The sequence below is a fragment of the Lipophrys pholis genome (genome assembly GCF_963383615.2).
Source record: "Lipophrys pholis genome assembly, chromosome: 11".
Lineage (NCBI taxonomy): Eukaryota > Metazoa > Chordata > Actinopteri > Blenniiformes > Blenniidae > Lipophrys > Lipophrys pholis.
In genome coordinates, this window is record NC_137631.1 from 4,065,596 (window position 1) to 4,079,768 (window position 14,173).

The 14,173-nt window shown below is 44.4% G+C and overlaps 2 protein-coding genes across 3 annotated transcripts in view; one reads left to right on the forward strand and one right to left on the reverse strand.

Moving 5' to 3' along the window:
• The window catches only part of LOC308117074 (proline-rich protein 5-like), a 28,340-nt gene extending 26,099 nt beyond the window's left edge, over positions 1 to 2,241 (reverse strand). The window contains exon 1 of one of the 2 annotated variants that reach the window (XM_080475719.1): positions 2,076 to 2,241. The gene's annotated coding sequence lies outside the window, so the exon portion shown is untranslated. The remainder of the gene's footprint in view (positions 1 to 2,075) is intronic. The other variant, XM_080475721.1, reaches the window with a different exon arrangement.
• Positions 2,242 to 2,280: 39 nt separating this feature from the next.
• Positions 2,281 to 13,670, forward strand: LOC308117075 (palmitoyltransferase ZDHHC7-like). The gene is made up of 8 exons (XM_080475722.1): positions 2,281 to 2,882; positions 5,591 to 5,657; positions 6,048 to 6,372; positions 9,153 to 9,277; positions 9,373 to 9,469; positions 9,794 to 9,875; positions 9,951 to 10,081; positions 13,319 to 13,670. The coding sequence occupies exons 3-8, from the start codon at positions 6,049 to 6,051 to the stop codon at positions 13,472 to 13,474; spliced, it is 915 nt and encodes a 304-aa protein (XP_080331848.1). The 5' UTR covers positions 2,281 to 2,882; positions 5,591 to 5,657; position 6,048; the 3' UTR covers positions 13,475 to 13,670.
• The last annotated feature ends 503 nt before the right edge of the window (positions 13,671 to 14,173 follow it).

Consider the following 14,173-nt stretch of genomic DNA (forward strand, 5'->3'; position numbering starts at 1 on the left):
AGAAACGACACCATGACCGAACACGGCGACACGGTAGTGACATCTGTAACATCAACCTGGTTCTGTTTGTCATGCCGTTATAAAATATCAGTCTGCTGGTGTGGAGGGCCTTTTTTTCTTTCTTTCCACCTGACTGAATGGGTGTTTGTGGGGGGGGGGCAGCGTTTGGTCCTGGTCCTGGTCCTGGTCCTGGTCCTGGTCCTCCTCCTCCTCCTCCTCCCGCTGCCTTGCTTTCCACCAAAGTAGGCATGGCCTGATGGCATCACCAACATGGTGGACTGTGGTTAGACCGGTATGATCAAACCCTCTACCCACACTCCTCCAGGCTATATATATATATATATATATATATATATATACAGTATTACTGTGACTCATTAAAACTTACTTTAGGTCCACACTGATTCTACATTAAAACGTCTCTCGTATAAGAATAGAAGTCATCACATATGAAAGGCGAGATGTTTCACTGTATAACATAATAAATAATATATTGTTATGAGTCTGTAGGTCTGTAACAAGGTGATGTGAGCGGAGTGTTGAGACGCTTCTCTGATAGTCCCAATTCAGCTCTTTGTGCAGTTCCTGCTTCTGCCAGCAGGGTGAAAATACCCCCAACAATTTGTTTTTGTCAAAAAACTGTATCCAAACTATTTAAAAAAAAAAAAGAATTTAAGTAAGATTTTGATGACCACATGGTCTGTAAAGTATATTACTTCAAACAGATTGAGAGAATTGTTGAGCATTAGGGTAAAGGCTGAAGGACCAACTGAGTATTTCTCTACTTGACATCACTGCACGGCATCAGGAACACTTCAGGAATCACTGTCTGGGATCACAGGTCACACTAGTAGAATTGAGTATCTACTGATGTAAATGATTGGAGACAAGAAATTCTAATGAAATATTCAGGAGGAACTCAAAGTAATGTGACCAGAAGTACTTATACTAAAGGTTCCAGGTACTAAAGGTTCCAGAAACTTGTTTCCGAGAGATTAAAAGGATTCCTGTGTTTATTGTCGTCTCTTTTAAATCCGGCAAATATTATCCCAATCAAGCCGATGACGAAGGGAGGGCCAACCTTCATCAGTGTGAGATCCATCAGAGGTGACATCCCGACGACCAGAGGAACCAACTCTGACCCAGAACGTTCACCTCGAGGGTGGAGGTGAATTACAGCAACTCTTTTAACCTCGTTCTGAAAGGGTTTGTTTTGCTGCGGGTCACCAGCCGCTCATGTCACGAGTGTCGACGCGACTCCCGTCCAGCTGGGGCAGAACGAAGAGGAGCAAAGTCAGACGAAGACGCCGTGAGCTCCACAGAGAGGACCCGTTTGAAGGAGGTTCGACGTGGGCCGTTACTGGTCGTGTTCTGTTGCTTTGCAAACCGGTGAACTACAGTACGGAGAGTCGTATGAATGTTCAGCAGCATCGCAAACTCCACCTCTAAAAGTGTCTGAAACGCTCCTGAACACACACTGAACACAGACCATGGTTCCAGTCTACTCAGCATTACTGCCGTGATCATTTTGCCAAAGTGAAAACTCACTGAGCTGTTTGAGGTTCTTCCATGTGGAAAATAGAAGGCAACACTTAACCCCTTCTAGGGCACTTTTAATAAACACTTAAAGTATAATTTGAGGATTTTTAAAATAGCCATATAAGAAAATAAATTGGCCAAAATTCTCTTTTTTCACTTTCAAAATTCTCCAAATTGAACAAATTCCTGGCTGGCCTTCTGTTTAGGAGCAGCGCTATGCTGCAGACTACCACTGGAACACCTCCACGTGTAGTATCTGCCCTGGATCGGACTCATTAGATGCACGTGAATCCATGTTTACAATTATTGGTTTGGAAGAAACAGAAACACGCAGAAATCACGAGCATCACTTACAACGTGAAAGTGGCCCCAGTGTGCAGGAACGTTCACCACTGACTTCTGATTTCTTTACACGCTGAGAATCCAACTTGTTGCACATCCTCTGAGTGACAGTAGTGAGAAGTCGTCTTTGTACCCGTGCAGGTGTGACCTGTACGACCCGACACCTGAGGGAACACACGCGGTGTGTGACATACCTGCGGAGCGGCCGTCAGGTTGCTCGTCTCCCGTCCCCGTGTGAGCGGCGGGTGTGCGGACTCACCTCGGCACACTTCTCCCTCCGCTTCTGTGCGCACCAGGGGGGGGGGGCAAACGCACGCGCGGCGCTTCACGTGGACAGGCTCCGCGGCTCGAGGAACACAGCGATACTCCGCACAAAGAGCACGAGACGCCACTTCCTCCGGGGGGGGGGGGGGGGCACTTTGTGTACCCGAGTGCACACAAAGCGCGCTCCCATTTACAAGGAGCCGCTGGTGTAACGACAGAAAGGGACCGCTGGACAAAACCTTCTGCCCGACGCGAGAGCGCGCACTTAAAAAATACATTTAACATTTAAAGTTCACTTTACCTTTAAAATCCCGATGCAACGTTTCAATAAATAGTTTTGAACCTCTGAATTTCACCAACGATTTGAAGCTCACTTTCACCATGTCTCTCAATTCGTTTTATCTATGAAAATTTGATTTCAATCATAAAAAAAAACCTCGGAAAAATAGTCAATAATACACTTCTAAGCTCCAAATTTAGTTCTGTGAGTCATTTAAGTTCAAACTTGAAAAGTTTTTTTTATTTTATTTTTGTTTTGTGGGGGGGTTCCCACGAGTTTTCACCGTTCGTCCTCCTGCTGTTCTACCTCCAGTCCTCTAGGAGGCGCAGGGCACCGCTCCACTGCTTACAGCCGCCCTTCGCAGTCAAGAAGCAGTGATGGCGAAAGAGACGCTTCCTGGAGGTCTGCAGCGGGCTTCATCTGACCAAAACATCGCTCTGTTTCTTCTCATCTCACGGTTTGTACTTCATTTACCCCGCTAATAACCGCGGAAAATACTCGGTACCACTCCTGCTCTTATAATCTCTGCCCAGCTTCAGTAAAGAACTGAAGCTGGGCAGAGATTTTATGTCAAATTTCCACCTTTAGACTGGAAGTAACACCCAGGCTGAGTCATGTCTTGAGGATGGAGAAAACAAACGAGGATGAAGGAGCTTTAGATGGAACAATTTATCTCCTAAATACCTTTTCAACAAGCTTATAGAGCACGTCTGTTATTCTTATTGCAACATCCACATGACCAAGCAGTGACTGAGATAAATTATGTTTCATGCAGTTTGTACTCTTGCTTGGCAAATTCAACATGGCAGATTAAAATATGAAAGAAAGGTGTAAGTAATTTATATATGAAATATATGAAGAAGAAATCCTTCATTAAATCGTAATTTAATCAACTGATTACGCAAATTAAAATGCAATGAAATTGGCAGCCTTGATTATTTATGTCATAGTTTGTGGCCACAGAACAGATACAAATCCTTTAGAATTAGTTTAGCCCCTTTCTTTCTTTCATTATTTTTCATTTTCCTTTCTATTCTTTATTTTCTTTCATTCTTTCCTTCATTTAAAAAAAAACATTTTACTTTGTTTGGAATCAACTTTATGGACAGTTTGGGTATGAATAATGATGAATAATAATCAAGAAATAGCAATGGTAATTATTAATTATTTAAAAAATGTGGGATCAGATTACTTCAGGGCACCACAAGTTTATCAGAAAATGATAGTGTGATAGAGAGAGAGAGAAACACTTTTTTTTTTCTTCTCACTGTTCTATAAAAACATTCCACACATCACTACGAACAAAGCTCATAATGATGTAGTACATATGCCAGGCCTTTTGGTGGCGCTGTAACTCTGCAACAGAAATTCACCAAAAATGGAAAATACATGGAGAATACACATCAAACTTGCACACTGGAAACAAACACAACACAGGCGTATGCAGTTGTCCAGAAGCGTTTGTTGCTCGTCCTTTACATACAGCACATGGCCTTATTGAGCCGACGAGCATCGGTAGCATCAACAACAACCGTTGTTGTTGTTGTTCAGTGACGTTGCGGGATTATCGGGTCAAGAAGTCACAACGGTTTTCTGCAAATGTGCGTCTTGTGCCAACCCACACCTCAAAGTCGAGGCGGCATTTTAAAATTTCATCACACTCTTGGACCCGTCATCGAAGAAACACGTTTACGCTGCGCCGCCTGGGTGAGCAGCCAAAAACGATGTGGTTAACATGAAACAGCGCCCTCGTGTGGACAGGCCCTTTAAAAACTACCGTTTTTAAATCATAGCAAATAAACAAAAGGGAAAACGATTTGTCTTTGGTCCGGTGAAATCCCAACACCTTTTTCTTTCCCCCATCTTGTCTTTATTAGGACCTGAGCATCAAGCAGTGTGAGAACCCTATTGGAATGCAAGGAATTATTATTATTATTATCATTATTATTATACTTTCTCTTCTTCCCTTCCACGCAGAACTGCTACACTTTTGATGGCCTAATTGTGCTCAACCGTGCATGAAAACATGCACACATGAAAAGATTTATATTTCATAGGAACTGTCCATGCGTATGCCAAAGTGGCTCCATAGTGCCCCCTACAATATTTACACTTAACGTCTACTACAGGCAGCACAATTCATCAACATCCACAGAATGTCGCATGCAGCCCGTCAGGCCACACGAAAATGCCATTCACACCCATAATCCAATCAGAGACTCTTTGCCTGTCAGCGAGTGGCTCTTCGACCCATTAACTGGGATATAGCTGGTCGAAATGAGTAAATAAATGTCTCGGCTGGGATTGGAACCCCCGACCCCCATGAGAATCGAGGGCACTACCACTTTGTAGTACCACAGTCATTTTTGTGGCTCTTGGTCTCTGGCTGGTTGGTCACTCCTGCTCGAAACCAAACAGGAAGTCCGCCATTGTACGTTTTGCATGAAATGAGTTCTTCCTCGGGACCTGAAATTTGTCCAGTATTTACGACAAGCCCTCCTGATTAAAAGTTATTAAAATGTTACTCACATGTCAAAGGGCTTCACCATGACCCCTTCAAATGTGAGGAAACAGGAAGTGTTGTGTAACTCTGCCCTCGATGCTGCAATCGGCCTGAAACATCACAGGTTTCATCATCGTCCTGTCCTGATCGCACCCGTATTCTAATGGCCATTCACAGTCATAGCGCCACCTTGTGGTATCAGGAGTTAGACATTTTTGACTCTGATGTACTATCAAAGATTTGGCATTTTGTATTATTTATTCAATTCTTTCCACAAAAATCTTTTAAACATTCTCAACGAACCAATTTTAAAGCACACAGATGTGATCACACTTCACCTATAAATCCTACAGTTATCACAATACTTTAGAAATACTTCATTAATTATATCACATTTTCATCTCTGAAGATTTTATTCTTCATGTCAAGTATATTATCCATATTTTAAAGAAAGATAAACACTTTAAGTTTTAAGGTTCACTTTAATGTTCATGTTTGTGCTGCGCTCAAGGAAACTGGAATCCTGCATGTTTTTTTTGCTTTGTTTGTTTTTTTTTGTACATATTTCATCCATTATCCTAATACCAGTCTCATAAGTTAAAGTATTATTGGTGATTAAACTCTTCTCTGATCTATGTCCTTCTATCTTCTGCACTCCACAGGAATGTGACGCTGTGAGAGAAGAGTCGGTCCTGAGCTGGAAAAGATGTGAAGTGGACTGAATGCCACGTAAGTAAGACTCATTTTCCCTGGATTCGTTGACCTTCATATTTCTTCACATTTTGTGAGGAAAAGTGAAACTTTAATCTCATTTTTTGGCAGCTTGTGCATCATATATTAAAAAAAATACTGTCTGTCAGTACATACAGTATAACCTGTGATCACTAGATGTCAGTTTTGGATTATGAAAAGAAATCTGTTGATATTTGATCTATAAAACACGTAGATCTCAAAGAGAATAAAACAATCGAAAACCAAGAGAAAAAGGATCAACAAGGATAAAGTGGCAACAAAGAAAAAAATGTATTTCCATGACGTTTAGTTTCCTTGTGGTGTGGAAGATGAACATTCATCAGATTTTATCTGACTCGGGTTGTTTTCTTGTTTCTTGTTTTCTAGGATGTCCTCAGGCCACCGTCTGAGGGATCAGCAGCGCCCCCTGCTGGAGGAGGAGAGGAAGCAGGAGGAGGAGAAGGAGGAGGAGGGTGGAGAGGAGGGGAGCTCTGAGTCTGACGCCCGCACGCTGTGGTTCATCCCGGACTGCTGCGGCGTGGTCTGCGCCTCCTTCACCTGGCTCCTCGTGCTCTTTGCCAACTTCGTGGTGACCTTCGTGCTGCTGCTGCCCTCCAAGAGCTTCTTCCACGCCGTGCTCCACGGCGTGAGCTTCAACAGCGTGGCGGGACTGGCGCTGGCGTCGCACCTCCGCACCATGCTGACCGACCCGGTGATGGCTCCATTCATACACCAGACCGCTTTACTTTTCTTCTTTTTGCTTCATTTCTCGCTCGAATGTCACTGGCGGGGCGTTCCGAGGCTCGAACGCAGAGAGCGAGCGGGAGCCAGAACCGGAATCTTTTATCTTAGCTGAGGTCCAGAGTCCTGGACGGGTGTCAGAGCCGGATCTGCTGCTGATTCTGAAATAGAATGGTTTTGGTCAAAGCTTCCCTCTGAGATTAGAGAGATTCACAGCGTGAAAAGACATTTCTCACACAGCTTGTCATGCTCCTTGATCTTGTTTGGCCACTCCTGGAAGTCAGAGCTCGGTGACCGCCTCCAACAGGCCGGCGCGCCGTCCAGAGTTCTAGAGGTCTATGAGGCGGACGGGAAGGCTGAAGCTCAGGTGCAGAACGCTGCGTGGGAGGACTGGAACGAGTCGGGGAGTTCAGACCATCGGAGAGGTGATGCAAGCAGAGATCTAGGATCTTCAGACCGAGAGGAGGAGACAGCAGAGATAGGGAGCGTCCCAATAGTCCCTCCTATCTCCTTTCCTATCCACTTCTCCTTAACCCCGGCAGTGTTTAAGTGGCGGCCTTGATTAGGAACTTTCAAATTCTCAATAAGCAAAGGAAAGGAGGCTCAATGCTTCCTTTGTCACCTCCTCCAGCCGAGGAAACACTGATGCTTCCTTTACCAAAGGAGACCAGGTCGTTCTGCCCCACAACTCTTTACTGCAACAACATTTAAAGGGACCCGCTCATCCCAGCGTTCAGGGAAACTCAGGATGACTGAACACAGATCATGTTAAGTTACCAAAGCAATAATCTGCCTTGAACAAGTTTAAATAATGTAAAACGCTGATCCCAACTAGGAATGTTATGTGAATGTTGTAAAGCGAACAGGGTTAGTTTTTGTGCAGCTTAATCTCAGTTTGATTGGTTCTTTATTCACCTGGCAGCCGTTTCACTTTAGTTCCTCTTTTCCTTTGATTTCAATTCAAACCTTGTGATATTTGAGATTATGTCAGTGGTTAGAAGGCAACAGTGTGAGACATTTGCTTTTTGGAGTCCATTTGCAGAAATTTGTGCCTTTTTCACGACAGCAGACGTCACTGACCTGCGCCGCCTCCTGACGCCCTTCCTGAACCCCGTGATGTCCTTCACAGGGTTAAGGAAAAGTGCATAGGAAAGGAGAAAGGAGGGACTATTAGGAAGCGCCCTGAGTCTGGAGCGAGAAAGCAGAAGTAAACACTTGCATGTCAAGAAGCTCCAATTCCGATGTTTTCACACCAGACCATAATATGTGGTACCACTTTGCATATTTCCGTACATGTGACTGCCTCGTCATTGGCGTCATGGAGAAGCACCGGAGGAAGCCGCTCGGCCAAAACGATAAAAGCTGCGCGCTCTTTTTTTCCTCATTCTCCTTCTTTCACTCTTCAACTTTCAATTAAATTTTATTTCTTTAGCACCAAATACAACACATCTTTTCTAGATACTTCTTACAGAGAAAAACCCAACAAACTACTCGTCATTTTGTCGACTCATAATTAACAACCACACTGACCTGTGTTGCCAGATATGGCGGGTATCCCTCAATTGGGAAGCCAAATTGTTTTACCTTTTAACTTTGTTTATTTGGTGCATTTGTGTGTTTATAGCGTCTTCTTATATTCCACATATAATAGTTTCACGGTTTGACTTCTACACAGGATTAGATTTGGGCTGGTTTGTATTGAGGTCTGTGGGTTTTACGTTGTTCGGGCTGGAAACAGTGAGTCACATCTGGCAACCCTGGTGCTGAGCGGCTTTGCGTCCATATTTACTTCTGTCAACAGCGTCTTCTGCGCTCTGGGGGCCTGAAACCACCGGCTACGATCACGTTCACACGGCAGTCTGATAGAGGTTAATGATCAAAAAAAAAAATCAGAATTGAGCATCAAGACCTGCAGTTGAACGCGGTTGAATTGAGTCCTACGGTCCAGCGCCGAGAGGAGTATGAGTTGACACGAACACGGGTATTTCTGAGATATTTCTCTGCATGTGGGCCCTGTGCGTATTTACACATAAACGCAGCTGCAAGTCACCACAAAGGATGATTCCTGAAAACTCCGGCCACAGTGGAGATTTACAAAAACTGTGTCTCCGGTTGCATCTCAAGCGGGGAAGGCGGAGATTTAAATCACAATTCGTGACGTGGTGTTTTTTTTTTTCCGGGATTCTGATTGGCTGTTATGGCTTTCGTGCTTCTCGCTGCACTGCCCCCTACAGGTTTGGCTGCTCATAGCAGCTCTGGACCAGGTGTATATGCGGGTCTGTGTCAGTGAAGATTTTATTTTTGTAAACGTAGAGAGGGAAATATCCGTTTTTGTAAAAACCTGTTTATGTGTAAAGCCCCAATGAAATGGCGTGGGTCATCACCAGGGGAATGAGCTCCACCCAGCACCGCAGGGGAGTAGCATCAGTCTGTTATCCAGCCAGCAGGACACGCCCACCTGAAGAAGACAACAGAGGAAGGGGGGGGGACACAACCAAAAGCGAGGCAACAGTGCCCCTGTGTGGCAGCTGAGGTGCAGGGTGTGACATCAAGTCTCCTTTCTTTCCTTTCTTGTTTTTATTTTCCTTTTTTTCACTTACATTTTTCTATATTTTCTCTTTCCTTAATTTTTTCTTTACTTTTCTCTTTCCTATCGGGTTTTTATTTTGCACTTTCATCTCTTTTTCCTTCATTTTCCTGCAGGAGCAGAATGTGGTTTTAATCTTGCCCCCATGTTGTCCTGTTGTAAAGGGAGCCGTGCCCCGGGGAAACGCCACCAGGCAGCACATGGCCAGCCTGCAGCTGAAACCCGGTCAAGTGGTCTCCAAGTGTTCCAAGTGCTGCAGCATCAAACCCCACCGAGCCCACCACTGCAGGTCAGACCCCCCACCCCCCTCAACACACACACACGCACACACACACCCACACACGCACACACACACAGTAAATGTTTCCTGTGCTTCCTGAGCAGCATCTGCCAGCGCTGCATCCGCAGGATGGACCACCACTGTCCCTGGGTCAACAACTGTGTGGGCGAGAAGAACCAGCGCTTCTTCGTCCTCTTCACCGTCAGTGTGAACATGAACATCGTCTACAGGAATGGGCTGAACTAGATGTGTAGATATGTCATGACTCGCACACATTTTATAGAAGTAGAGCAGTGGGGGTGAACCGTTGTTTATCAGCAGAGGAGCGTCTCATTACTCCTGAACTAACTAACTCCGACTGAGTAGCATTAGCATTGGTCTCTATCCACAGTCGCTGTGATCAGCACGAGCAGCCTGTTTCAGTCTGAGTGTCGCGTTTTGTTCTGCCTCATAAACTGCGAACATGCAGACAATAGAGCATCTTCCTCCCACTGACTGAGCTTGTGGGTTGCGTTGTGTGTCCAGATGTACATCTCCATCATGTCCGGCCACGCTCTGGCTCTGTGCGGCTACCACTTCATCTCCTGCATCAGAGTGCAGTGGACAGGTGAGGAGCGAGAGCCGCGTCCATCCACCTCCCCGCACTCTTGTTTTCTTACTCTTCGTGCTTTTCCGTCTTCAGAGTGCAGCGATTTCTCTCCTCCTGTCACCATCTTACTGATGATCTTCCTCTGCATGGAGAGCCTCCTCTTCCTCACCTTCACAGCCGTGATGTTCAGCACTCAGCTGCACTCCATCTGCAACTACAACACGGTGAGGAACAGCAGGGAGGCGTTGGCAGGTTCCAGACACACGTCAAGTTTAGGAGCCGTCGTCAGGAATATACCCTGTTAGATGATCAGGTTTTCACGGAGCTGACCATTTTTAGCCGACTGAGCAGTTTTAATCATTTAATTAAGGACTGAGCCTGAGAGGCCAGCCTGGCCTGGAGGGCACAGGACTCTATTGTAGTGCTCCTCCAATTGATGCGGCCAACGTATCGGCGTATGCCGATCAATGCCTGTCATTGCCAATCACATGAACCGATCACCTGCAGCTCGTAGTTTGCAGCCTGCAGCGGCCTTGTGCGCTTGTATTGTCTCCTTCACACTGAGCAGCCGCGCTGCAGCAGCACACATGTCTGCCGTGTGGAGCTTTTATCCGGTCTGTGAGAAGGATGTAAAGGTTGTGTCCTGCAACACATGCAACGAAAAGATCCCCCGCGGGGGAAGCACGTTATTTATTGTTCCCTTTGAGATCCAGGGGAACATCTCACGGAGGTTACACTGTGATGCATTCAAGCTCCGCTGGTAAAAATGGCGCTTGGGTGAAAGAACATTCTGATGTTCTTATGATGAGTTCAGTGTAATCTTGTAAAATATAACGTTTGGACAGAAACTTCGAAAAATCCAGCCGTATGAAGGAGACATCTGCTGCACTGTGCCTGCAAAGTTTTGTATTTTTTTTTTCTCTTAAAGAAGTAAAATCATGTTTTTGTCTCAATAAGGTGATTTTATGGTTCCTTTTTTCCAGATCAGCCTGTAGCGCTCATCATAACTACATCCAAACATTTATAGCCAATCCATGTGACCGGTATCAGAATCTGCTGCATAAAGCCTGATCGGATCATTCCTTTTTTTTTTTTGACAAATGTTTTTATTGTCTTTTTGAGTTACAATACAAAATCACAAAACAAAACACATCATTAGGCACATCAATAAGTGTAAAAAGCCACTTGAAGGAGTAAAAAATGCACATATTAGTGGCATATTGCTGTTTTGATAACTGTTACATCATGTTTTCCTAAGAAAAGTAAAGAATAACACATTTTACAAGCATCCACGTGTTCATATGGACATCAGTTGTATCCCCGCATGCAAGTATCCCCTTATTGTAATTAGTTAACAAAACAAAAAGTGACAAAATAAAACAAGAAGAACAGACTGCAAAGCTGTCATGAAATCACCCCCGTCAAGAAACTCCATAAATGAGCCCCAAATCTTTACAAATGTGTTCGATGGGATCATTCCTACTCTGTTGTATTTCTAGCGTTTCTTTATTTTTGTGATTAGGGACTGAGCCCAATCAGCAAGGCCTCCTCAAGCAAAGCTTCCCTGAAGAGCACAGGACTGGACCCGACTGTGTTTCTAGTGTTTCTTTCTTTTTTTTAATCATCCGGCCACGTATATGAACACAAATTTGACCTTGTAAACAGGCTCACAAACTCACCAAAATTGACACGCACATCATGACTGACAACATTTTTTATAAAATGCGAAGGTTAACCCCCAGAGTGGCAAAATGTGGTCTCTAGCGCCACCTAGAGACGGTAAAACGACCACCACGACCCATAGGAATGTAGTAGAGAGATCAAACCGAAACTAGTTTTGTCTTATCAAGACCTAAAAATAATGCGTTGACTCCCTTGACTTAAATCCAACAGGGAGTCTACAATTTACCTTTCAAAATAAGATTTCTGCCCCAATTTTGGCTTCAAACGAACGCTATCTCTTCCGAGGCTGTTTATTGTATCGGTTCCAAAGAGCTATTACAAGACAGAGGAGATGATTGGCTGTGGGACAAAGTTCCTCTCCTCTGATTGGCTTGTGAAATCAGTCCATCGCAGATCAGCTCTGCCTTTTTCTCCATTGACTGAACGCACAGATACCTCCACCATATGGTGTGATTCGTACAGTATATGAAGGAAACAGAGTCTGTAACTTGTGTGTAACAACCTCACATTGATTCAGACGCACATTTCACCAAATTTACTGCAACAATAGCAGCAACAATGTGAGTGTGCCAGTGATTAAATCTGTGACGAGTAAAATGAATGAAGAATTTGTGAATGCGTAAGTGTAAGTGTGTTTGTGGAGAGAAAAAAATCTACAAGTACACAACTCTTTTTCACCAATAAGACCTCCATAAATAAATACCCATTCAAAAATCTGACGAGGGACAGAGGGGAAGAGCAGATAGCAATCAATTTGACCAGTTCCCCTGGATGTCCTGGCTTTCAAAATAAAAGCCCCAAACCTCTTAAAAAAAAAAAAAAAATCAAAGTCCTTGTTTATTGAAAATGACAGTTAAAACTTGATGTCAATCATACTTTGACCAGTTTACCTTTCAAAAATAAAATCCCCAAAACTCCTCTAAAATATGAGTCCTTGTTTATCAGAAATGACAGTTAAAGTCTTGAAAATGGATATTTTTATTAATATTTAAATGGGCCTGATAGGCCATAGTGCAAGGTCCAGACCGTTACACCAGATCGTTACACCACAAAGTTTCACGTGACAACACCTAATCCGTTTTAAAAAAAGGAGTGCGTTTACACTGCAGCAGCGGACACAGAGACAACGATGTAGTTAGTATGCCGGGCCACGAGAGGCGCTGTTGCTTGTTTTTGTAATGAAACTACACATACTTGTGTGCAGAGAACGATACACTATAACCGTGAGGAAAATGGGAGAACCTGACATCAGTATGGGGTGATGACGAATCGAAAGCTTTCAGGGGAGAATCTCAACTGTTAAACTACTGATATGGACGATAAAACTAGAATACTGACCGCGAGTCAAACCACTGCGGGTCGGCCATTTTTGTTTACAGGCGGATGAGCAGAAGGAACTATTTTCAGCAGGGAGGGAGGGAGAGTTATTTGCATGCGCAGTAACAGGCTCCATAGCCTCCATCAGTCTCTGCAGGAGGGAGTAGCGATCGTGAAAGAATCTTTCCACATTGAGAGCCGGGATAAAAACTTTGCGGATACAGTGGATCTACATACTGGTGTCGTTGAAACGGACCTCCAAAGTGCAGAAAGTTTTGCGGTTACACTCGAATTCGTTCTCGTGTAAACGGGACCAAAGGCGGCTTACAGCTTTAATAGACAGTTTTCACAGTGACGTTACTCAACTTCGGTTTTCTCACAAAGTTTGTGTGTGTGTGTGTGTGTGTGTGTGTGTGTGTGTGTGTGTGTGTGTGTGTGTGTGTGTGTGTGTGTGTGCGCAGGGGTCCCGGGGGGATGTTGGCGGTCGGTGGGCGGGGCTTCGCTCTGTGTTTGGAGGACCGCCCTCCCTGCTCTGGATCAGCCCCTTCGCGGGACTCAAGCTGCCCTCGTTTCCAAGGAAACGCCCTCGGAGGGGCGGAGCTGAATTCTCGGTGTGATGAGGAGTCGTGCGCTGGCGGGAGAAGCTGTTTGAACAGATTATTGACACGCATGCACATGATTTGGTGTTTCGTTTTCTTGGTTTTGTTTGTTTCCGATATTTTCCTCCATTTAGCTGAATCATGCCAACATTTTCAGTTCTGTACACGTCTGTACCGACAATAATGTAATAACACACAAATATTTCAAACTTTTGCAGATTTTGTGCAGTTTTTTGTCAGGATGACATAATGGTCCTATTCATTCATTGAGGATGAATAATTTTCGGCGGTTTTTAAACTTTAAAACGTCCGACTGCTTCTCGTGAGGATAAATTGTGATTCCCCTCTTTCTTTTTGGTTTTCTTCGACTAAAAGTGTCCAAAAAATACAACATTTTCCAAAAGTGACTGTAAAATCCCTTCATTTAACTACTTCTGTCATGTTTTCTTCCTGGTTGCTCACCAGCGAAACCCCTGGAAAACTGTCCATGAGAAGAGCCATCTTGCACATTCTTTGCAGGATGTTCGAGCTGTTGTCATGTTCCTTACTGTTCTCTCACGTTCCGCCGGCTCAGCTGTTGTTTTTTCACTTTGTGCTCAGTTTGAGTTCCTTCCTGCGGAATCTAGACTTTTCCCTTCCATCAAGACCGAGACTATCAAGAGTTTCAATTCCTGAAACTCCAAGGAACATCAAGTTGTTCGTTCTCAACTTGAATCG